This window comes from Dermacentor albipictus, chromosome 1 (assembly GCF_038994185.2).
Source record: "Dermacentor albipictus isolate Rhodes 1998 colony chromosome 1, USDA_Dalb.pri_finalv2, whole genome shotgun sequence".
Taxonomy (NCBI): Eukaryota; Metazoa; Arthropoda; class Arachnida; order Ixodida; family Ixodidae; genus Dermacentor; species Dermacentor albipictus.
Genome location: NC_091821.1, coordinates 53,144,373 through 53,168,766, shown reverse-complemented (window position 1 = coordinate 53,168,766; position 24,394 = coordinate 53,144,373). Strand labels below are relative to the sequence as shown.

The following is a 24,394-nucleotide window of genomic DNA, read 5'->3' as shown; positions in this document are numbered from 1 at the left end:
GAGTAAAGGTTCCCGAAACTTGCCATATTTATTATTTGGTTCCTTTAGAACACAATGTAGTCAATTTGTACTGCTATATATAATTAGTAGGCCCTAGAAGATGCCATAAAAATCCATGACATCACAGCCACCAGGTGCGGGAACTTAAGTAGGCGTCGCCACCCGTATTTCGTTGTTGCGCTTTTTCTGGCTTACCAAACGTCTTATCGTTGCAAGAGTGGTGTTTTTGGTGTTATAGGAAGGTAATTTACTGATGCGGAAGAAATCATTTTTTCACTTTAGTGTCCCTTTAAAGAGAGTCCACAGTATCTCGTGCACTAAGTATCCCTGCCACGATTTCATGTGAAGGCCGTGATGCGTAATGTGCATCTTTGAAAAGCATCATTTAGCGCCATTTGCTGATTGCCAATCACTTGCATAGAGGCACACAGCAAGCCCATTCACAGTGAATGGGCTGATCTTAATCTCCATGAACACGCAGTGAACTCGCGCCAATGTCTAACCACAGTTCACACCTATAGGCAAGGCTGTGCTACTGCTCACCTTTCTCTATTTTTACTTCACTGTTTCACATTTTGCACTTTGCAACCACTAGTAAGGCACCTGCTGCCTCCAAACTCACAATTGGTGAGTGTTGTTGTCTGAAGTGAAATGTGTGACGTCCGCTTCATAGCCGTAGCAACATTGAAGCATCATGTGAAGCGGACGTAGCAACGTCTGCTTCATAGCAGGCATTGGCTGTAGTCTCATTTCTGCTTCATGTTTTAACTGATGTGGCTGCCAAATTTGCCTGTCTTGGCACACACGGCCACTGTCCGCAATGCTATTAGCAGCTGACAGGTTTACTAGTCGAGCTTCATCTGTTGAGCCTATTGCAGTGGGCGTGGTGGCCACACCACCAAGAGCAGCGAGTCCAATATCTTGGATGTCCCAAGTCATTGAAAAGTGCATTTTGAAGTTCTCGGCTAACACCAGCTTCCCTAATTTACACTTAGCATGGAACTAGCGACAGCACCAAGATAAAATGGTGCATGCCGACACCGTGCAGCAGGCAGCAAGAACAATGCTTGGCCAACTGACTGGCGTGCTGCTGTGACGTGTGCCAAACAGAGAATACAATCGCTGTTGGTTAGTCTGAATGACTTGTTTTTCTTTAGAAACACGCAACGAAAGCAAGCAGTGATAGGATATTGAAGATGAGGGGCTGTTCTTTCAAGTAAAACCTAGATGGCTGTGATCAGAAACATACAATCGCAGTTGTGTTGCACAGAAAAAGGCCGTTTTTCAGCACACTGTTACGATATGAAACGCTACGACTAAAATATTAATCCAAGATGCAAGATCATTTCCGAGTCATTTATCAGTTGATGCAGATTATAACTTTTATCAATATATCAATTTATAAAAAAATTTTTCCACAATTGTTTTGTCTCTACTAAGACCCGCAAATCCCTCCTTAACACACAAATGATAAAACAATAGACTGCCAAACTAACAATACAGCCGGTTTAGCCTTTCAACAATCAGCAACTTGACTTGGCTTGTCCTGTAGTTTGGGTGCATTCAGCGACCACTGGATAGACTATGCTAGTTTCGGTTTCAAGGAGTTAGAAAGGTGGTCAAACACAAACACACAGATGGACAGACAGCCCCCAGAAAGCTCCATCAAGTACCCTAAGAATGCTAGTTGCATTAAATGTGCTTTTACTCTAGTTCGAATTTTCATGGCAGATGGTGCCAATATTGCATAAAGTATGCAGTAGAACCCACTGATAACGATCCCAGATATAACTATCAGTTATAATGATCACATTCCAGTGCATTTACGATCTTCCGACCGTGCCTATTGAAACTGCTTCTTTAAATTACCGTACTGTTACAATGAATGCTTCAAACCCGGTCAAGATAAAAAGGGGGCGCTCGCAAAGAACGAAAGCATGGAAACGCAACCAAACTGGGCCCACGGCAGCGTGCACCCTTTTCCAGTGCAAGTGCAACAATGGCCTTCAAGGTGAACACGCAAGCGACCACTGCACGCAGATTTCAGAAGCCACAAAGAAGGTGCCTCGCTTTCAAAGCATGCCGACAGGGAGGAGGTATACAGCATAAAGAGCATGGCGTGGGGTGTGCACTGGTGCGACACCGAACATCAGGAAGCTTGGTAGAGAATGTCGAAGCAGCTAGGCCTAGTGGATCGGCATACAAGAGCACTGGTTTGAGGCTGCGAGATAACCAAAATGGCAGCGGTGGTGGCTTCGATTATAGCCGTTTCGGATCTGTAGTCGCGGAAAAAAGTAAGGAAAATCAGACAGTGAACGGTTTTTGTGTGCGAAATTTCAGATGTTTTTGCATACTGGCTGTATGGAGTCTTTGGCGGTGCCCCTAAGGTGTCTGAATTATTGGGCATGTCCAAAAAAAGTCTTAGTATTAAACAATACCCATTGTCAAATGGCGTGTCTAAACATTTTATTCTGAGTGATCGTGCTGAGCCGGAAAAGTCTGGCTGCCTAAGCGATGCAGTGTGCTTGCTGTCCCCTGTTATATTCACTGTGGATGGGATGAGAGTTGTCGCACTTTTGCTTGAATTTCCTGTTTGATCGCATACAGTCGACAATGTAAAGTAGAAAGTTTTGCACACACTAAACGAAGACAACAAGAAAAGGACACAAAGACCAGAGCAATCTTAGTGTCCTTTTCATACATTCATACAAATAGTACACATCTAGCAGTTAATGAAATAAATCAATAACAGACTGAAGATGGTTGTAAGTCTGGCTTGTTGAGAGGAGTGATGCAGCCGTGAGCTCAATGAACTTTTTTAGGGTATCCCGCAAAGTTGTGAATTTATCTAGGGCATTCCGTTCCCCTATGGCTTGGGGTGAATAAAGAGAAGGAATATATGCTGTTAGCGCAAGAGTATTCATTTATCTTGAGTTCATGCTTGTGACACGTGTCCTTAGAACGCTTAAAACTCATGTAAGTAGCAGGATCCATGTCGAATGCATTATGTATTAGATAACTGATATAAGAACTTGACTCTATAAAGTGTTACATGACTTGATAATGTATCTAGGCACACATACGAAAGCAGCTCTGTGGGGGAACCAGTGCGCCAGTGCCTGTTCTAGATAAAGCGAACTGCTTTTCCTTGCACCGTTTCAAGCATGTGTATATCTTTTTGCATGCATATACGAAAACCAGATGTTTGCATATTCTAAGACTGGATGGATAAGGACCTTATATGCAATTCAAGGACCAAATCAAGAACATACGATTCATTATTCAAAAGTTTCAAATTTTTGCACAGCCCTAATTACTCTTAAGGAGCTGCAGCCAGTACTCACCAGCATATTTCATCTGAGACTGTCTCAGTGGCCTGTTTTCCCAATCGGAGCATTGTTCATCCTTGTTCAGCGGAAGGCCCAAAAGTATACGGGTCAGTTCTGACAAACCCTTGTGTCCTCTTTCTTTTGGCACCACAGGTTTCATCAAGTTGGGATAATCACATCGCAACTAAAAAGAAAAAAAAGAATGGGGACCAGGTTGAAACAATTGTGCTTAATACATAATTCCAACTTTGCAATACATATTACCACAACTATATAATTGCCAAATGCTTGTAGAAAGCAAAGCAACAAACCGACACAGTGACTCAGATTCTTAGCCCTTTCAGTGTTATAACAGAACATTTAAACGTACAAAAAATCTGGAACAAAAAGAATAGTAAGGAATCTCATGATCTTATGAACAGCTGGCCATTAGCTGCTTCCTGCAATAGAAGGATTAGTTCAGCGTCTAGTTCGTACATGCCAGGATTTACCAGAAGTATAAATAGACTGGTCATACAAGGGTGAAATGCTTTAAAGAAAGATTTTGAGCACTTAGCTGAAATTCAGAAAATTCCACACCCTTGAAACCTGAGAGAGTGTTCTTCTGGAGCTTAACTTAAAAGTCAACTCTTGCTCTAGGGTCAGCAGAGCAATAAGGTTGCTTTTATGGCATTACTTGAATCATACAGAAGCCATCGACACCCTATGTGTGCACACCTATGCAGAAAATTGAAGGGTGCTTGCAAAAAATTAGAATAAATTGAGAAACGAAAATAGAACTCATACTTGAAATAAGCACATTACATGTATGTGCTAGTTTACATATTGTGAAGCCATACGAGACGAGATACCAATTACAATACGGTTGCTGGAAAATCCCGCAGACAAGCAAGGCAGCAAGCCCACTTCTTAAGCGTATGATATGTATTGTCTAAAATCAGTCTTTATATTACTATATAGGCATTTGCGCTTTATTCTATCTGCATTAAATCTAAAGAATGTTCACGCTAACAAGCGGCATTGCCTTCCTGGCAACGAGTGGAATAGCAGAATTGTGGCGAAATGTGGCATCCCTCATTGCGTGATGGCGTACTTGAGTGCTTTTGTATGCGTACGAGTGGCATCAAGTAACTGTGCTGTAAATGGGTGTCAGCACTACATGAGTATAGTAGTACAGATCAGACCACTTGATAACGTAACTGCTTACAGTGCAAGACCAGATATAATGCGGTCTTTTCTGACTCCCGTTTATCTTCCCACAGAACTCAATGTATGAACATATCGCTTATACTGTAGTGCAGTCGTGCGAGACGAAGTACCGGTTATAATACGGTTGCTGGAAAATCCCAAAGACAAGCAAGGCAACAAGGACACTTCTCAATGAAATGCGAAGGCCAAGAGGAAAGTGACACGGGCACTCCAGAGGAGGAGACGTGGAGCGAGCGAGCGAGCAAGCGAACAAGGAACATAGGAGAAAGAAAACACGGTGGTAGCATGCTGCCTCAGTGGGCACGCAGGGTTGCTTAGGCCACAGAGAATCTTTTAGCTTCAATCGCCTATCTGTGGGAGCGGTCCGCACCAAAGGCGCACACGCATTGTTACTCTTGGGCTCTTCAGTTTTTGTGAATAAAGTAAATACAGTGGCTGTCTGACTTTTTAGGACACTAGTGGGGTGAAAAAAATGTCTGGCAAAATTTCCATGGAAAATGAATTTGTTCTTTTTTAACTCCAATACTGCACACAAAAAATCTTCCTAGCCACGAGTATGAGTGCATGTTGCATTCACCCGTCGCGATGCACATCTTCGCGAAGTGCAGATATCTCGTGTGCGACCTTCACTCCACGACACTGTCAGTTTGAACTGTGTTCTGCTATTCCATCAGTTCGCACTGTTGTCCACACACAAGCTTGCGCCAGTATACAAGCATGTAAACTTGTTCTATATGCGTTCGCAGTAATTTCTGGCTGATCACCCACGAGCCCAACTACACACGAGCTGCTGTCCAGCCTGTGCATGTGATCTCTGGCCAGATCTCAGTGTACTAGTCTACGGGTACAAACATATCACAAGCAGGCTTTCCTGCAATGTCATGCCGCCCGCCACTGCCGCTGGCTAAGCCCAAGCTTGAACGGCCAAAAGCGCCTAGTAGAGCGAGCTCGCGGGTTGGCCATACTCAGTGGAGCCTTGGACTAGGGCACCAACCCTGTGATTGCAGACAGAAGAATCCATCAGAAGATGGAAGAGGCCGTCTGAAGCCGCGAAGATCTCTTTTCTAGAGCCCAATAAATGTTTTCCAATCCGATCCGATCCGAAGCCTAACCAGCACAGTCTCAGCAGCGGGCCAAAGTTGCAGTTTGGTGCACACTCAACGAAATGTTTCACAATGGCCGTACAGCACTTGGGAAGCTGAGGAACCTGCTTGCCAACAAAAGTGAGGGCACCTTCCAGGACACACAATTCCTGGACACATGCGGTTGCTTGGTCTACATGTTTTGCACATGCACAGCCTTTGGAAAATGTTTTGGTTATACAGTCAAACCCACTTATAACAATACCGGTTTTAACAATATATCGGTTATAACAATGAGAAGCTGCTGCACCGTGGACTTTTGTATGTTTTCCATGATGAAATAACCCGCTTACTATAATGCACAGACGGCGCATTATCGGTTATAACGATGAAGTCTGGCTGCTGGATATCCAAGCCAAAAGGTAATGAAATGCAAAATGCTTGAAAAGAAAAAAAAGAAAACGAGAAACTCGACCCGCTGCACGATGGACCGCTGCTCCAACAGCCGCCATGCGCTCATTTTTTCAGCCATCCCCGTGCGGCTCTCTCTCGTCGCCCTTCCACACCTCCGAAAATGGGCTGCGCCCACAGCTCTACGCCGCCCCACCCTCCGAAACACAAATGGACCGTGCCAACTTCGCCGCAAGCAGATTGCTCGCATGTTGCTCGCTGGCTCCTCATTCAGTGCAGTTTTGCGAACAGCTTAATCACTCGCGTTCATTTTTGTTGGTTGTGTTGAAGTCATTCCTGACCACGCGGTTTCTCAACTTCGCTTGACTCGCTGCCGAAACGGAAGATGGCTGATCCACCTGCTGATCATCGGCAATGCATGCCGTTGCCGGTGAAAAGAAAGCACATGGCTATAGATTTTGAAACTAAGTGCTTCTAACCAACAAGACTATCGTCGCAAACGTGCTTGCATCGGATAGCGACGGCGACAACTGCAGCGATGACGCGGTTAGGGCAGGCTGCCTCAATGTCGTCCTCACAGGAGACCCAGCATTATTCAGTCCCTCTGGGGCTTCGTTTTTGCAAGGAACCTTCCACTGCACTACGTGGAGCGTTTTGATGCCTTAGAGAAGGATGCGGGCAAGCTTCACGCAAAGCATGCCTGGCTGACAGACAGGCTTTTCTCGTGCAATCCAGTGACATGTAGGTGGCGAGATGCTTGTGGCGATCTCTCCTCAATGTTTCTTCTGGATTTCTCAAGCTGACAGGCTGCCGCGGCAGCCTTCTCGCAATTTCTAAACGGCCCCTTTAGGCGCCGTTTAATTTTGATTTTTTATTTGATTTGACTTAATTTTTATTTGATTTGAATTTTGATGTTGAATTTTAATTTTGATTTTTTTCATGTAACCCCGTTATCACAATTATCGGTTATAACAATGGAATTTTCGTGGCACTTGAAAATTGTTATAAGTGAGTGACTGTGAGTGCGGTACTGCTTATAGTGAAGAAATTTGAGACTCTGGCAACTCAAGTTAAACATGGTCCATGCAGTATTGGCATAGCCGACCACTTCCCACCAATTCCGGCGCAGGATCACCATTGCACTCACCTATCAGTGTTTGCAGCATGCTTCCAGTGTACTACTTCAAACACGATAACTGCAGATCCAAAAATATTTATAATTTTTCTTTCACATCAACACTGCAGAATTGGACACTGACCAGTAAAGCTTTAAGATAAAAATTGACTGTTGGTTCCTTCAAGAAATAAAAAAATATTTAATTGCCTTGTACAGTTCTGGCATTAGCAGGATGGAAGCAGCTCTGGGAGCAGCAAATTTTTCACTTTGGAGCAGGTTTGGAGCAAGACTTGTCCGTTTTGTGTGAAATATGTGTGAAATAGAGGCATATGAAGAAAAGGTATTCTTTAGTTGGCTTTGCAGAACACTATTGGGTGACGCCAGATCAGTTCTGCAGAATCCTGCAAGGCGAGCAAAATTCATGAGGGAAAAATTGTCATCCACATGACTGCAGCATGAAGCTATGAGGAAACTCGTACAGGTTTCTCAGAAACCCCATAAAATGACACACCAGAAGTGGGAACTAAATGTGGCCTAGAAAAAGATTATTTAATTTTAATTACCTACATTTCTTAACTTACTTATTCAGTAAGGTGCCAATTCAAAGGTTGTGGAATACGTCATGACTGATCGCAACGTACCATATTTACTTGCATAATGAACACTTTTCCCGAAAAATATGCACGAAGTTGGGGGTGCGTTCATTAGGCGGGGTAAAATATTCAGCAATTTTCTTTTTTTGCGAGGCCACCTCTAAAAAAGTCCGTTTCACCTGAAATGCGAACCATCGATTGCGATAGCAAATGTGTAGACAGCTACGCGAAGTAAGGATAGTAGTTTTATCAGCCATATAACCTTGCAAACATTCGCTTCAACGCAAACTGAGCGGTGAGAACGCTGCACGCACACAGGTATGAGCTGCCATCGACTCGGCCTCCGTTGCAGGTCGCTTTGAAGATCGGGCACGCCGCGGCCATGCAATGCACAGTCGCTGCCGATGTAAAACGCTGCCATACTGTGAATGCTAGACAATGCTTTGATGCATCACCCTCAGCTTTCTGTGCTACCACCACCCACACCCTCCTTTCCAGCGTTCTATTGCAAATAAGAAGAGCTTCCATAACGCACTGCCACACTGCTCCTGCACCCAGCAGCTCACACACGCAGCAAGTCCGCCAATATGGCACATTGGCACAAATTTTTCTTTAATTAGCCGCGAAGAAAACGAGCTACACGCTGCAAGCTTTGCTCCGAAATTACACATGCTGTAGTCGGAGTTTCAACTAATTTGATTCGGCACCTAAAAAGAACGCCCGAACACGAGTACACGCACGAAAAGAAAGGGGTGGCAAGCTAGCCGAAGATAACGTCAGCCTTCACCGTTCGCTGCAGCTCTATGGCTGTTCATCGAAAGGCTGCTCTTGACGACGCCATAATCAACACGATTTGCACTGGCTTGGAACCCTTTCATGTTGTTGAGAGGGAGGTATTCAAACAATTCATAAAGGTAAGTTTGACAATATTATAACCAACCTTTTATCAAAGTAACTGCTTTGTATTCTTTCAGATTCAGGTCGTCGACCCGAGCTACAAGTTGCTATCGCAGGATGACCTCAGAGAAGTTCCTGCCCAAGAAAGTATCAGCGCTGCAGACCAAAATATCGTCTTTGGCGGGAGCGGAGTATGCCTGTATCGCACTATATGTGTGGACGTCGCGGTCTACGGAGGGCTTTTTGGCTGTCGAAGCAACATTTGTGGACAGCAACTTCATGGCTCACACGTACCTCCTCAGTTTCACTCGCCTGTCAGGGAGCCACATAGCTGTTTGGACTTGTTCCGAGTATGATGCAGCACTGCTGCAGTGGATTCGCACAGAAGCACCAGATTAGTGCAAGTGCACCAATCACTTTGGAGGATGTGGGCAAAGGACCGTCATTGCTTTCCTCATTGTGCCCACTTTCATTTGTGCTCGGTACGATGTCGGCGATGTAGTCTTCGTTTTCAGGCTCTCCCGTGGTCGCGACACCATCATCTGCACTCACAAACTCGTCCACGGTTGGTTCGTCAACAGCTTCCGGAAATTCTAACAGCTCACTTGAAACACCGACAACGACTTCGTCGCATTCATCAGAATTTAGTCATCACCGAGCACGCGGGTTTAAACCAGCATGTATGAAGAACCACTTGTACACGGCCGTGCGTACGCGTCGGGCGCCACGGGCACTGGATCGCAAGTTTGGCTGCTTTAGCCCTAATCGTGCCAAGAGTGCTCCTCGGAATCTTGCACGCTGCGGGGACATCCGACTTCTCATCACGTTCGACCCGATTTATGACTTCGAGCTTCACGACGAAAGGCGAATTCTGCCGTTTCATCACGGCAACACTGCGGGAGAAGACCCACAAGGCGCAAACACAATGAACCAGAAAAGCAGCAACACAACCCGCACTTTCGCCATCTTGCACGACGAGAGCACAAGAGCCTCAGATTGGTTGTCTGAGCAAGCGCTGCGGGCAGGCCAGGATTATTTTTTGCAGGGGAGTGTCGACAGCTCGCCCGAGCCATAGAGTTTCGTACCAACAGTTTTTGTAGGAAACTATGGCCCGAGCAGCCCGAACAGCGCGGTCACAGTAGGGAGAGTGGTTGGATGGAGCCACGCTGCCGGGTTTCCCCGTTACCGCGAGGGAAAGCCAACTTCTGGGGGCACTTTTCCGCCGCTTGACGTTCTATATATCGGGAGTCGCTGCTATTTTTGTTCGATGTAAGCGTAATTTTTGCAATATATACTCATTGTAACTATACCGTGACCAGAAATTGTTCGATGTATAGAAATAATTTGATGTAAACGGGTTCGATATAGTCGGGTTCAACTGTACTCACCAATTGTTGTCTTCACTTTATTTTAGGACTCAAATGCCAAGGAAGTCATACGAAAATGCAGCGCCATCATTGCATCTATACGCAAGAGCACCGCCGACATGGAAGATGTGTTGGAGGTGGCCAGTGTGCATTTGGAATCTCAATATGCGACGAGTTGGAACTCACAGCTGCGAATGATGAGAATGCTCGTTACCAATTTTTCTAGTCATCCAGCAGGCTAATCCGTCCAAATATGAACTAAGGCTGGCGACATACTTGACTGAGCTTCCCTCCCCTGTAGAGGAAGCCACGGAGTTGCTGCAGAAAAGGCACGAGAAAGCTGGCCTTTTGCTTCCCGCATTGCGAAATATCGAAGTTTACCTTGCAGAAACCTTAAAGAATGAGGCAGCTAAAGGCCTACACAGCATAGGCTGGAAAAGCAGTTCACAAGCACGTGGACTGATATTTTTTTATGGGTGCCCTCCTAGACCTACAGCTCAAGTCTTTTTGGTGTTCAGCTGCAACAGCCGAGCAGATGCGTTCTGCTGCGCTGCGGAGGGGGCCTCTTTTGTAAGGGCAGGACAGGGCCAGCACCGTCGCGAATGCAGCCTCCAAAGCAGAGCCAAGCAGACTGATGTTTAAAAACATCAGGCAAAATGAAAATCCATTGCAGGGGAAATTTCTCTTTACAGAGGGAACTTGCGCAGACACGGTTAAGCCCCTGACTTATTGAAAAGTGAATGCTAGCCGCTTTCCCTTGCTTTCCCACCTCACAAGGGCAGTTTTTACTGTGAATGCGACGTCAGCTGACATGGAATGCTTGTTTTCTATGGCATCCCTGAAAATGACAGTGAAATGAAATCGGCTGTCAAACACCTCTTTCAAGCAGCTCAAATTTGTGAAGTGCAATACATAGTTAGGTAGAAGGCAATTGTTTCATCCCACATTTTTTGTTTTTAGAACTAACCGTTGAAGCAGCCATCATTTACACTTCAGGTTTTCAAAACTAAATGGCAAAGCACCCATTTAGCTCGTGACATTTTGTAGCAAAATTTCGATGAATAACACCAACATAAAGCTTATTTTTACACCTTGCACTGCTTACGACCTTTATTGCAGCATTTAAAAATCTAGAGGACACATAAGCAAAATTACACTATGTCATCATTTTAGCATTAATACATTTAAGCTTAAACAATATTAAAACATGCTGACCGTCTAAATACTATAGGTAGCGGGAGAACTGCCTCTGTGGGAATTAGGGTGGTTGTACTGCACGAGATATGTCACCAAGCTACTTTCTCTCGACCTCAGTAACATGTTTTGCGTATTTTTGCAATTAACGCATCTGATGACATCAGTTTTATCACGCATTCATTGGTAACTCGATAAAACTACCAGGATGCCTTTCCAACACTGAGGGATTACAGGAATGAAATTCAACTGCCTGGCCATTCCCGGAGTAGGAATGGGCTTTTCTTCCTTCCAAGGAATTGAAAGGAACAGAAATGCAGTAAGTTTTCATTCCCTGGAATGGAATTAGAATGGGATGGCGGCACTCATTCCGCAACACTAGAAGACTGCCTGTTTCCTTCCCGCTTTCCTCCCTTATACACGGGACATCGAGCCGTGATCGGTGGCGCCCCTTGGGCATGGTTGTGCAATACACAGTTGTCAGCGTACAACGCTATCGCCCTCCCCTCGGGGGGCTTTTGCGCAACGAGAGATGGCACGTGAAATTGAGCCGCGATAAAGCTGCGATCGGCTTCCCTCACACGCCTTCACTCACACCTACACCATGTGGTGTGCGGCGACGCCGACGACGACGGCAGCAGCAAAAATGCACGTGGAGCGTCCATATAATTGCTAGCACAATAAAAGTAGCATACATGATACAATTCAGAGTCTGACATAGCGTCGGACAGAATCGCACCCGCCGGACACCATATCAGATGCCAAATGGTACTGTGCGTCTCCTACTTCGTGGCAGCAAGTTCAGGGTGCGATCATTATGCGAGAACAAGAAAAAAACACTTCTTGATTGGAAAAGAGGGGAATGCGTTATTACACAAGTGCATTCATTACGCGAGTAAAGACGGTATACATCAACCTAGGTCTAGTGCGGCCTTTCCCAAAAAAAAGAAAAGCCTGCGAATTTTTTTTTTTTTTTAATTTACATGACATGTCCCTACACCAGTAATACAAGTGGTGTCGGACGTAAACGTCATCAGTGCATTGCGTATATTATAAAAGTGCGAACCTTGGTCCCAGTCTTACAACTGTTCAGATAGCGAACCGTTACAAGATCGTGTTACTTTGCATGTGAAAGGAACTGAAGATGCGCGCCAAAAAACTGCTGATGCGGCGAAGAAACGGCGCGGCCACTCGTTCCCAGTGCCACTGTGTGACGAAGTTTGTGTAAAGATTGATGCAATCTCTGGTTTGCAGAAACGTCACGGTCAGTGGTTTTTTTTTTTTTCCTTCATTCATTTTTATTTATTTGATGGGCTTGCTTCCTCGTTAAATTTCACAAATCCTAAGTTGTTTAAAATGCTGTTATTGGTCATTTGTCAACATCATACACAACTTTTTCATTTACATCTCATCGATTAGGTAAATTTACAAATTCAGCCAATTAAACGTATTTGTGCACAGTGAGCAAGGAATATTCACAGTGGCCACCATGAACAATATCCATCAAGGTACAGGGAACGTCGTTCGCATAGTGCTCTCTGGTCATCTTTAATTCTCGGCGACCTTCAGTCAAGATGGTAGAATACCGCAGGATACCTGCCAAGGATGCTTTGTCCCTATGGTGTTTTGCTGCTAAGCACGAGGTCACGCGATCAAATCCCGGCCATGGCAGTCACATTTCGATGGGGGCAAAAAGGAGGAATTTTGACTCCAGGTGGTCAAAATTAATATGGTGTCCCCCACTAAAGCATGCCTCATAAGTAAATTGTGGTTTTGCCACATAAAACCCGATGATTTTGGAATACCGCAGAATAAATGTAAAGTGACATACTAATTCTTGTGTGTTTGCCAGTATTTCACATCACTTGCCGAGAAAAAGCTCTAAGATGTTTCTGAAAACAACAAAGGGATGAAAAATGTTCACATGCTTTCCAGTCTACGTCATTAACCAATATTTTAAATAAGCTCCATTATTCGGGCTTATTCGCGTTTCCGCCAAAGATGCCATAAAGCCAGTGAAAACAGCAACTGATACTTTGTGCGCTGAACAATGGTTTATTAACATTTTTGGACTCAATCTGCGGAAGTCGCATTGTGAGCATTGTTTCACTGAACGTTTCATTACGACCACAATTTGGCCACTAAGGTCGACTGAATATGAAACATATCCTTGGCTTTCATTCTGCAGTGGCAAGAGCATGACTGTGTGGTGTGGCTGGGCAAAAAATAGTGTAGCCCGAGCGCAAATTTGGGTGATGACTGCAGTTGCATTGGATACTTGTGACTAAGAAGTTTCACGAAAACAAGCAGGTCATTTGTCGGCATGCCTCACTATCATCCCAGTAAGCAGACGTGGTGCACGTGCAAAATTGATTTAGAGCGTCACACGGATGGCATTTGCCCATTAGTCAATGCAGATGCACCAATATGGCACAAGATCAAGTACAAAGATGTATAACGAAACTGATAAGCTAACATACTGAGCAGACTGTACGACCTTATTCATTCAGCGTGGCTTTCCTTCCCAAGCGTCCCATGGTATAAGTGCCAATTCAAATAATCTTTAGCTGGTCTGCATATGCACAAATGCATAACACTTTTACAATACATTCATAATGCATTTTATAGCATAAAACGGGTTTTCATTTTCCTGTGGCCTAGTTACAATTATGCCACCAAACACGTCCACACTCCAAACACGCCGACATTGAAACGGATTGCAAGGCTAAGCACTACCCAGCTCATGCCTGTAGCCTGTGTGGTTGCCACTGCACAAGCACATCCTGCTAAATTTGGCAACTTCGTTCAAAATTAGTGCTTTGGCACTGGTTGGTGCAGCTCAATGATTTGGCACAAGATGGCTTAGCACTTCCACCCCTGCATTAGGTCAAATGAACAGAAGTACGATATATTTCAGTGTGTTCAAAAAAAAAAACGAGAAGCAATTTCTTTTCTTTTTTTTTTACCAACAAGCATAAATGAGGACAGTTTTATAAAGAATATTGCATCGTTTACCGTCCAGCAAAGTGATGGTACACAGTGGCATCACTAGTGTCAGCGGCACCTGAGGCGGTGGCCCGCCTTGACATCCCACCCTCCGATTTCAAGCAATGAAGCACAATTTTATCCTCATGGCTTGCTTCAGCATGGAGTTACTATCCACTATCGCTGGTAAATAGTGACGTGGAGTTACTATCGGCACGATCCACTAGAACAGTTGGCCACGATGGGAAGCATTTTCGCAGCAGTTACAAGTGCTATGCCGGTGTATATGCAACACGATATAGTATTTACTTCTCAGAGGCGATGTCTATAATACAAATTTCATTCTAACTCCACGTTCTAAAGAACCCTAAGAGTACCATCCTGCTTTTTTTTTTTTTCTGTAGTCAGCGCATAGTGCCACTGTTCCACTCAGCCAAAGGCACTGCCCAGCACTTTTTGCTTCTTTGACGAACGGCTATTTGCACTTTCTACCCCCCCCCCCTCCCTCCTTACCATCCCATTTCACTGCCCAGCTGCACCCCGCTCCCTCCTCAGCACCCAGAGCAACACCCTCCCCCATTCCCTCTATGAAGCCACTGGTAGTACAAAAAATATTGCACATTGCATTATCTGAAAGTTGGGCACCCTCACCTTTTCCACAAAGCTGCACAAGTCCACAACATTGTGAACCTTTGATTCTGGGCACTTGATGGTCTCAGACAGCAACTTCAGATCTTCAGCAATGCCAAAACCTAAAGACAAAGGTTGAGAAGCTTTAGAAACCAATAGAAAGCAAAGACACTATACATGTTCACATCTGATGAGATGTTTTTAAAAGCCTACCTAGCTTCAGTATTTCATTCGATGACAACACGCCTGTGTACAGCTGGGCCCACTGTGCCTCTGTCAGCGTCTCAGACAACTTCAGCATATCCAAGACATACACATTGTCCCACACTGCCAGCTGGACCAAGGACAGCCTATAGAGTGCCACAAGAGTGAGCAAGCGTATTCACATCACAATGAAGCACCGAGAAAAACAATGTTTGCAAGCTAACAAAGCTGTCTAATAATTCAATGTGACATGTGGCATATTATTCACGAGGTTACAGAAGGCAGAGCAATCTAAAAGTTTCAGTGCAACTGAATAATATAGCTAGTGCCTTCAATTCCAATCGAGATTCCACAGCATCACAACAAAGTATTTTAGCCAGCTCATATACACAAGCTAACACAGTTAAACCTCTATATAACAAAGTAGGTAAAAAATTAAATTATGGGGTTTTACGTGCCAAAACCACTTTCTGATTATGAGGCACGCCGTAATGGAGGACTCCGGAAATTTTGACCACCTGAGGTTCTTTAACGTGCACCTAAATCTAAGCACACGGGTGTTTTCGGATTTCGCCCCCATCGAAATGCGGCCACAACAAAGTAGGTAACAAAGTAGGTAAGACTGGTAGAGTTTCAAATGAATTTTTGTAAAACGAAAAGAGCCGTCAAATTTTCTGAATTATCGAGCCCTTGAAGAAAGCAAATTTCAATGAGAAAAAGCATCTTATTTTGTTGAGTTTGACAGTCACCCACTAAAGATTAGGTTTCATGTCATATCAACGGTATCTTCACATTGGCAATACGACGCGAAGTATTAAAAAAAATTAAATTATGGGGTTTTACGTGCCAAAACCACTTTCCGATTATGAGGCACACCGTAGTGGAGGACTCCGGAAATTTCGACCACCTGGGGTTCTTTAACGTGCACCTAAATCTAAATACACGGGTGTTTTCGTATTTCGCCTCCATCGAAATGCGGCCGCCGTGGACGCGAAGTATTCACATCCTTTCCACCCTTACGGCTGATAGCATCACCCTCAGTAGGAAGACACTATCGTGAAAAGTCAGGCAGAAGACATGCAAACGCTTCATCTGCCTATCGCTTCAATGCACCTACAAAACTCGAGATCCTGGGTCCTGCAGCACTAAGCGCACAGGAAGAGAGTGCACACGAAGCCACTGCTATCTCGGCATTCCAACCTTTGCACCTCCCAGATGGGGTGTGCAAGTAATGTATGTGCTCAGTAACACTGACAACCATGTGCAGCCATGGCCGGGCTAGAGGTGATCATGATGTGTGGCGTTTTATGGCGCGAGGGCCAGTTATGGCCACAGAGCGCCGTGGCACATGGCATACAGATGAATTTAAATTCCTAATGGTAGATGTGACATGGCAGTAAAATGGCCTAAAAAGAATGCGCTGTAAATGACATAGAACATATAGGTACTAAAATAATGACACTGATTAGTTAGTGATGTGGGTTATGGCAACTGGGTTTCATTAAAAACATGATGCAACAAAACATAACAGTGACACTAGAGCTTCAAGAGAGCCCTCGAGTACAAGCGGTGTTATTCGTGTGCTAAAAATTACCTGGCCAAATGATTTTCAGAGTGTCTCTTTCAGCTAAAAACTAATTTCAGGTTTAAAAGCAGTTCATTGCGAAGAAAAAGTGCAAGGTGAAGCGGTATATTTTCACAATATGCAGAAGAGAAATACCTTTTCCTCTCTGCTTCTATTGCAGGACACTGAATAAGAATATGGAGGACTGTGAGAATATTGCAACACTTACTACAAGTCAGAGGATCCCCCCCAGTCAAGAGGTAAGAATGAGTATTGTAAGTGTGTCCTCTTCTTATTCAGCAAAGAAGTACATAGATCGTGCCGTTCTTCCAGTTATCCAGTTCTAGTTTTGGTTTTATCATGTGAAGCTTATTCAATGCTTAGGTATCCAACTCTGTTTGCCAATGGTTCCTCAGTTTACGGTGTAGAAAAGACTAGGTATGTGGGAGGGATGGGGACATTTCCATCTGTGTCGCTAAAACTCACTGACGTAGCATTCTCATCAGCAGCTACGTTGCCTTTTACTTATACCTTTGAGGGCCAGGTGCCCAGCATAACACAATCACTTGGTTGCGCATATATTCTGAGCACAATAAGCTGTACAGTTCATCCAAAATGGAGTTCTTGTGTTTTCGTAGACTAAGGTTCCCACAACACTTAATGAGTCTGAAGACAATAGCCTCAGCGACATTTGTTAGCCTTGAGAGTATAACTAATGCTTCCGCTGTAACGATACTGGTGTGTGGATTTAGTGCCCCAGAGGTTGAAAATGAGGGTCCGAGAGCTGCATAAGCAACGCCAGCAGGAGACTTCGAAGCATCTGTGTAAAATTCAGCACAGGAATACTTCTCCTGAAGTTCAAGAAAATTGGAATATATATGTGCCTCAGGTGCTCGTCTCAACATTTCTAAGATGCCACACTGAATAGTCTGCCACTCCCAAGGCGGTGGAAGTCGAGTAGGAGCCATTAGGACATTCTCTAAAAGAGGGACCCCTGTTTTTTTCTGAGAGTGCTTCCAACCGGAGGGACAGAGGAGGCCAAATGGCTGGGCGGTTACGGAGCAGCCTTGCCATGGGCAAGTCGTGATTAATTTAATGACATGGATGATCCACAGCCGATTTTACCTTCAAGGCATACAAAAAGCTTAAATATGTCCTTTGGTGGTATATAGACCATTCGTTAGATTCAATGTACAGGCTTTGTGCAGGACAAGTCCTGAAGGTGCCTGTAGCAAGGCGGATGCCTAAGTGGTGGATAGAATCTAGCATTTTCAGAGCACTAGGTCCAGCATAATTATAGACTATTGCTCTGTAGTCGAGGCATGTTAATATTAGACTCTTGCACAGCTTTATAAGGCATCTGCTATTGCTTCCCCAGGATGTGCATGACAGGAACTTCAGTAGGTTAATAGTTTTGAGCCATTTTGCTTTAAGGTACTTCAGGTACGAAACAAAAGTGAACTTGGAGTCTAAACCTAAAAATGTATGTTCACGGCTTACAGATAGTCATTCTCCATTGAGATCTATTACAGTCGAACCCGGCTATATCGAACTCGCAAAAAACACCTATCAGTTCGATATAGAGCACAATTCGATATAAGCCTGCTAAAGAATTAGACGTCATAAAAGCACATACCATTTATAAAACCACTTTATTGATGTAACTAGCTTAGTTCGCATGAAATAGTCTAGTATTTTCTTCTGCTTGGGCAATTTCACTGCCTGCGACGCACGCATATTTTCTCCACATTGTCTCAAGAGTCTGAGCAGCTGAGGCCGCAACCTTCCACATTCGCGCAGAAGCACCACACTAGTACGAGCGCACCAATCACCTCGCAGGATGTAGGCAAAAGACCGTCATTGCTTTCCTCATTGTGCCCACTTTCACTTGTGCTCGGTACGATGTCAGCAATGTAGTCTTCATTTTTGGGCTCTCCTGTGATCGCGACACCATCATCCGTACTCACAAACTCACCGACCGTTGATTCATCAATGGCTTCCAGAAATTCTGACAGCTCGCTCCGAACTTTGGCAAGACCGGTAATGGCTTCGTTGCACTCATCAGAATTTAGTCATCCCCAGGCCCACGGAAGCTTGTACATCTGAAGCAATTTCGGATGAACCACTTGAACAGGGTCCTGGATACTTGGCTGCGCATGTTCAAAAAAGATTTTGTGCTCACCGCTGCACCGTTTTCCCTCAAATTTTGCAGAACGGTTGAATTTTGGTGTCGACTTCGTTTAGTATAACACTTGGCACAGTTAATTGCCTTGTTACCAAGAAAAAAATGAGAAACCGTTTTCGTCTATGGGAAAAATGGTGTCTGAAAACCTGGCCCTGGCAGAGACTCGTGTCGCCTCCTGTCATCATCTGCAGAAAGCAGCGTTTCAGGGAGGGCTGTCGCGTGTTGCCCGCTCCTTGAACAAGGCGACTGCCCTGCCTGAAACGCTTTCCGCAGATGACGGCAGGTGGCGACACAAGTTTGTGCTTGCGCTGTCGCAGCAGCAACTCGCATACCCATAAGCGCAGGCAAATGTGCACTTTTTTTTTAGAAACCAGGCAATTAACTGTACCAAGTATTATACTTAACGAAGTCGACGCTGAAATGCAATCATTCTGCAAAATTTGAGCAAGAACAGTGCAGCGGTGAGCGCAAAATCTTTTTTTTAACACCTGCAGGCAAATAATCAGGACCCTGTACACGGCCGTGCGTATGCATCGGGTGCCACGAGCAGCAGGTCGCGAGTTTGTCCACTTTAGCACTAATCTCCCCGTTATTCTTCAAGATCGTGCCGAGAGTGCTCCTCGGAATCTTGCACGCTACGGCGACATCCGACTTCTCACCGCGTTCGACCCGATTTATCATTTCGAGCTTCTCGGCGAAAGGCAAATTCTGCCACTTCATCATGGCAATACTGCAGGAGAAGGCCCACAAGGTGCAAACACAATGAACCAGAAAAGCATCGAAACAACTCGCACTTCCGCCATCTTGCATGATGAGAGCACAAGAGCCTCCGATTGGCTATCTGAGCAAGCGCTGTGGGCGAGCCAGAATCATTTTTTGCAGGGGGGTGTCGACACTCGCCCGAAGAAGTGCGGTTACGGTAGGGAGAGCGGTTGGATGGAGCCGCGCCACTGGGTTTCCCCGCCGCCGCGAGGTAAAGCCAACTTCTGGGGGCACTTTTGCGCCACTTGACGTTCGATTTATCGGGAGTCGCTGCTATTTTCGTTTGATGTAAACATAATTTTTGCTATTATATTATACTCATCGTAGCTATACCATGTTCAGAAATTGTTAGCTGTATAGATTAATTTGATATAAACGGGTTCGACTGTACGAGGTCTGGCTGTATACCTCTGTTGTTAGAGGACAGGACACATGCACTTTCCTGAGGGTTTACTTTAAAACCATTCTCGTCTGCCCACTTATTTAAGCCAAGCTGTACTTGTCTCTCGCAAATACTTAGATTAGATTATTTGTAACCTATTTGGATGTCATCCACATATACAGAATAAAACATAATACATGGTATGACAGTGTGGAGCAAGTTCATTTTGACAATAAAAAGAGTCCAGCTCAGCACACCACCTTGCGGAACACCAGCCTTTTGAGTAAAAGAACAAGGCAGAGTGTTACAAACACAGAACATGCGATGGGAAAGGTAGCTCTGAATAATACTCAGTAAGTTGCCTCGGACTCCCATTTCAGACAGATCATGGAGGATTCCAAAGCGCCATGTTGTGTTGTATGCCTTCTCCATATATAAAAATACGGACAAGAAAAACTGTTTGTGCAAAAACGCATCACGGATATATGTCTGAATGCAGACAAGGTGATCTATGGTGGATCTACCTTCCCTAAAACCACACTGTAAGGGACAGAGTATTGTTTCTTTCAAGAAAGTGGATGAGGCACCAATGAATCATTTTCTCAAATAGCTTGCTGAGACAACTTGTCAGAGCGATAGGCCTATAACTACCAGGTGAGGAAGGGTCCTTGCCCTCTTTGAGGATAGGAGTTATGATTGCTTCTTTCCAGGCGGACAGAATGTAAGTGGCAGAGAACATAGAGTTAAAGAGTGACAGTATTGTTCAGCGAGTTTCAGGGAGTAAGTGTTTGATAATTTCATATAGTATTCTGTTACTTTTTGAAGCGGACTTGTTACAGCAGTTCAGTGAGGCCTGGAACTCCGCTATAGTAAATGGGCAGTTTTTTACTTCACTGTATGTGCCTTTCCGACCTAGAGGCAGTCACTCTGCTTGTCGCTGGTATTTCAGAAATGTATCTGTGTAATGGGATGTACTGGAAATGTGCTCGAAATGTTCTCCTAGGCAATCTGCCTGGTCCTAAAGAGTGTCTACTTGTGTATTTACTAAAGGTATAGGATAAGTATCGCAGCCTTTTATTTTGTTCACCCTGTTCCAGGTTTTTTGTTTGTCTATGAATGATGCTACTCACATATTTTTCCCAACTTTTTCGTTTAGTGCGGTGGCATGTTCGTCTGCCTTGTGACTTAACTGCCTTGAAGTTAATTAGGTTCTCTGTGGTTGGGGAGTTGCGTAGGAGATTCCAAGCCCTGTTTTGCTCCTTCCGCGATTCCTCACACGTCAGTTCACGAAACCGCGTCCAGTCGGCTTAATCGACTTTCCAATGAGGAACCTGTGTAGCGTATTCTGCCTATTTTTTAAGGTTTAAAAGAACAGGAAAATGGTCACTTCCATAAGGGTTGTTAACCACTTCCCACTCCAGATACGGCAAAACTGTACTGGATGCTATGCTTAAGTCAATGGAGGAAAATGTTTCTTGTACAGGACTGTAAAATGTTGGTTCCTTCTTGTTAAGCAAGCATGCACTCGAGGTGAGTAAGAAGTTTTCTATTAGCTGTCCTCTCGCATCACAGCTAGAGTCGCCCCACAGTGTACTATGCACATTTAGATCTACGACGACTAAGCAAGGGTGAGGGAGCTCATCAATGAAGTTCGGAAATGTTGCTCTAGAGAGCTGGTAACTCGGGGGATGTATATAGGCGTGATGGTCACTAGCTTATTGAACATCACTGTTTGAATAGCAACTTCCTCAAGGGAGGTTCGGAGATGAAATTGCCAACAGGCCTCTGTCGACTACTATAGCTACACCACCAGAGGACACGACAGCGTCTTCTCGGTCTCTCTGGAGAATGGCATATTGCCTCAGAAAATTTGTGTAGATTTAAGGTGTGTCTCCTGAATACACAGCACTTTGCACTGTATTTGTGTAAGAGTTCTTTAATGTCATCGAGGTTGTGGATAAGACCTCTCACATTCCAGTGTATTATTTTTGTATCCATATCGTTTGTTTTCTGCTGTGCGTCAAGAGGTGTCAAGTTGGCTTACAAAGCCTTTCCAGACCCCATGATCCGAGTTTTTTCTTTCTTGGAGCGGTCGCAAGATTCACGCCGCTCCCGAGATTCACGCCGCTCGGGGTTGCTGGACTCCGAGGAGTGAGGTGTTTTCAAGGTAGGCCTTGGGGGCCACCAACCCAGAGGTCAATGGGCCCTCCTTCAGGAACAGCGAAGAGGCGCTGGCTGTTGCCACAGGGGGGACTGGTGGCATGGCCACGGCCACACTCTTTGTGGACTGGGCAGATGCCAGAGTCTGCTGCGGTGTTGTCCCCTTACGCGCCGCAGTAGCATACCCTGTGGCATGAAGAAAAGTGACACGCTTCCGTTCTTCTTGGAGATATGTTTTCCTTTACTTTTAGTGTGATGACATCTTTTTCTTTTTTCCATGTAGGGCAGGATCGAGAATATGCTGCATAGTCACCATCGCAGTTTGTACAGTGCAGGGTGCCAGTACAGTTATCACAAGTGTGTTCGTGGTCGGTACATTTTGTGCATGTCAGTTGGCCTCAGCAGCTTTGCAAGCCATGGCCGAATCTTTGGCATTTGAAACATCTACGCAGGTTTGGAATATATGGTCTTACTCGGATTCTCATATATCCTGTTTCGAGGGTCTCTGGGAGAGTACTGGAGTCAAATATGAGGATTAGATGCTCTGTGGGAATTTCAATATCTCGTTTGATCTTGATTCATTGCACTTGTTACATTTTGTTCTTTCCAGCCCTCTAGGATCTCTTCTTTGGTGAAATTCAATTCAAGAGGTCTCCATCAGAAATTACACCTTTGGAGCATCAATCCGTGTGGGGTGACTGATTTGTACATCACCGAGTGTTACGTGACTGGGAAGTTTTCTATGCTGGTTCTGATCACAAACCTCAAGGAGGAGGTCGTCGCTGGACATTTTCGTTACCTTGTAGCTGGGACCTAGTGCATCAGTTAGACATTTGGAAACAGTGAAGGGAGAAATCATTCTTGGTCTTTTCAGGGTTTTCACCATGCATGACGTGAAATCGTGGGAAGGTTTATTTGTGTTGACCAAAAATGTGGAGCATTTCATCGGTGCACCCTCTTTTGGTAAGAGTGATCAGGAAGACTAGGGAAGGACGATAAATCCATAAACAGTTGCTTAATTTGGCCACCCACCACCGAGCCCAACAAGGGGACACTACGAGACCCGAAGGAACCGCAGACGCCAACTATACATAGCTATTATAACCTAATAGACTTAAGATTGGATAAACTACACTAGGTCAACCCTTGCTGCCTGGAAAATTAGAAGTACAACCAAGTGAAGAGGAGACAGAAGAGATGGAAAGTGAGAGAGAAAGACTAAGGTTGGAGGGAGACAGAGACAGGAAAAGGCAACTACCAATTTCCCCAGGGTGGGTCAGTCCGTGGGTGCAGTATACATGAAGTCGAGGCCAAAGGGGTGTGTTGCCTCTGTCGAGGGGCCTTAGAGGTCCAAACACTCGGCATCGGCTCAACCACCAGGATTCTCTTTTTCCTGGACACAGCTAAGCCATGCACGGTTAAATTTGGGAGGGGCCAACCCTCATGTGCTCAGGTATGCTGTGTCGCAACACACCAAATGCCTGCCAACACAGACGCCCCTGCGGGCCGGGCTAGAGGTGGAGACGCGTGCTTACCTGCCTCCCACTTCACCCCCTTAGTGCGCACTTGATCGTGTTACTGCTTTGCTTGTGTGGAAATATGGCACACATCAAGTCGCCATCCTGTTCAGTTAACCCACGAATGCTTTTTCACTGAAAGGGTCCTTGCTGCCCATCACCACATTTTTATCAGTATCAAGTATTAAGTATTTCAGCAACAAACCGTGGAAATAGTTGAATAGTTGAAATAGTTGCAGAAGTGTGCCTTGTTTTACGAGCCAGATCAGTTTTTTTTTTTTTTTAAGACAAAGAGGCTTTCCAGCGAGCCGGAGGTTGAAGGCAAGTGTTCATGCACAGGGGGGCTCTCCAAAAAGTGCAAGCACTTGTGCGCACCGTTGCTTCACTGTTACAAGTAACATGCCTGTTTTCTACCTTCATAGGCAACTCCGCGCTGCAACTCGTGTTGGAGGATACCACATGGCATCCCACGAGCCTGCGGCAATAGGGACAATGGTCAACGAGCTGGTGGCAAAAAGGACTGGTCCCGTCGCAATAACGACAAGGGACTGTTCCAAGGATAACGAGTGTCATTTTTTGCCTGTTGCGGTGCCAATGGAAGCTAGTAACAATGCTCGCTGTGTTAGGGGTGATAACTGGCGAATGGCGGTCCCAGAGGGGAGGAGTTAGTACGGTTGTTACAATGGCGAGCAACATGACCGATATGATAGCAGGCAGAACAGATTGGCCAATCGTCTGCAGTTCGCCAGTCGGCTGGATTTCAGTACCGTGCAGGATACCGCGAACCAGCTGATGGACCTGGAGCA

General features: G+C 45.1%; 1 protein-coding gene across 2 annotated transcripts in view; it reads right to left on the bottom strand.

Annotated features, from left to right (window-relative positions):
- Window positions 1–24,394, bottom strand: part of Nbr (exonuclease mut-7 homolog) — a 120,071-nt gene that overhangs the window by 54,333 nt on the left and 41,344 nt on the right. For both annotated transcript variants that reach the window (XM_065428576.1, XM_065428577.1), the window contains exons 12-14: window positions 15,028–15,164; window positions 14,836–14,936; window positions 3,345–3,513 (exon numbers count right to left, since the gene is read on the bottom strand). In XM_065428576.1, coding sequence (XP_065284648.1) covers window positions 3,345–3,513; window positions 14,836–14,936; window positions 15,028–15,164 — 407 coding nt within the window. The remainder of the gene's footprint in view (window positions 1–3,344; window positions 3,514–14,835; window positions 14,937–15,027; window positions 15,165–24,394) is intronic.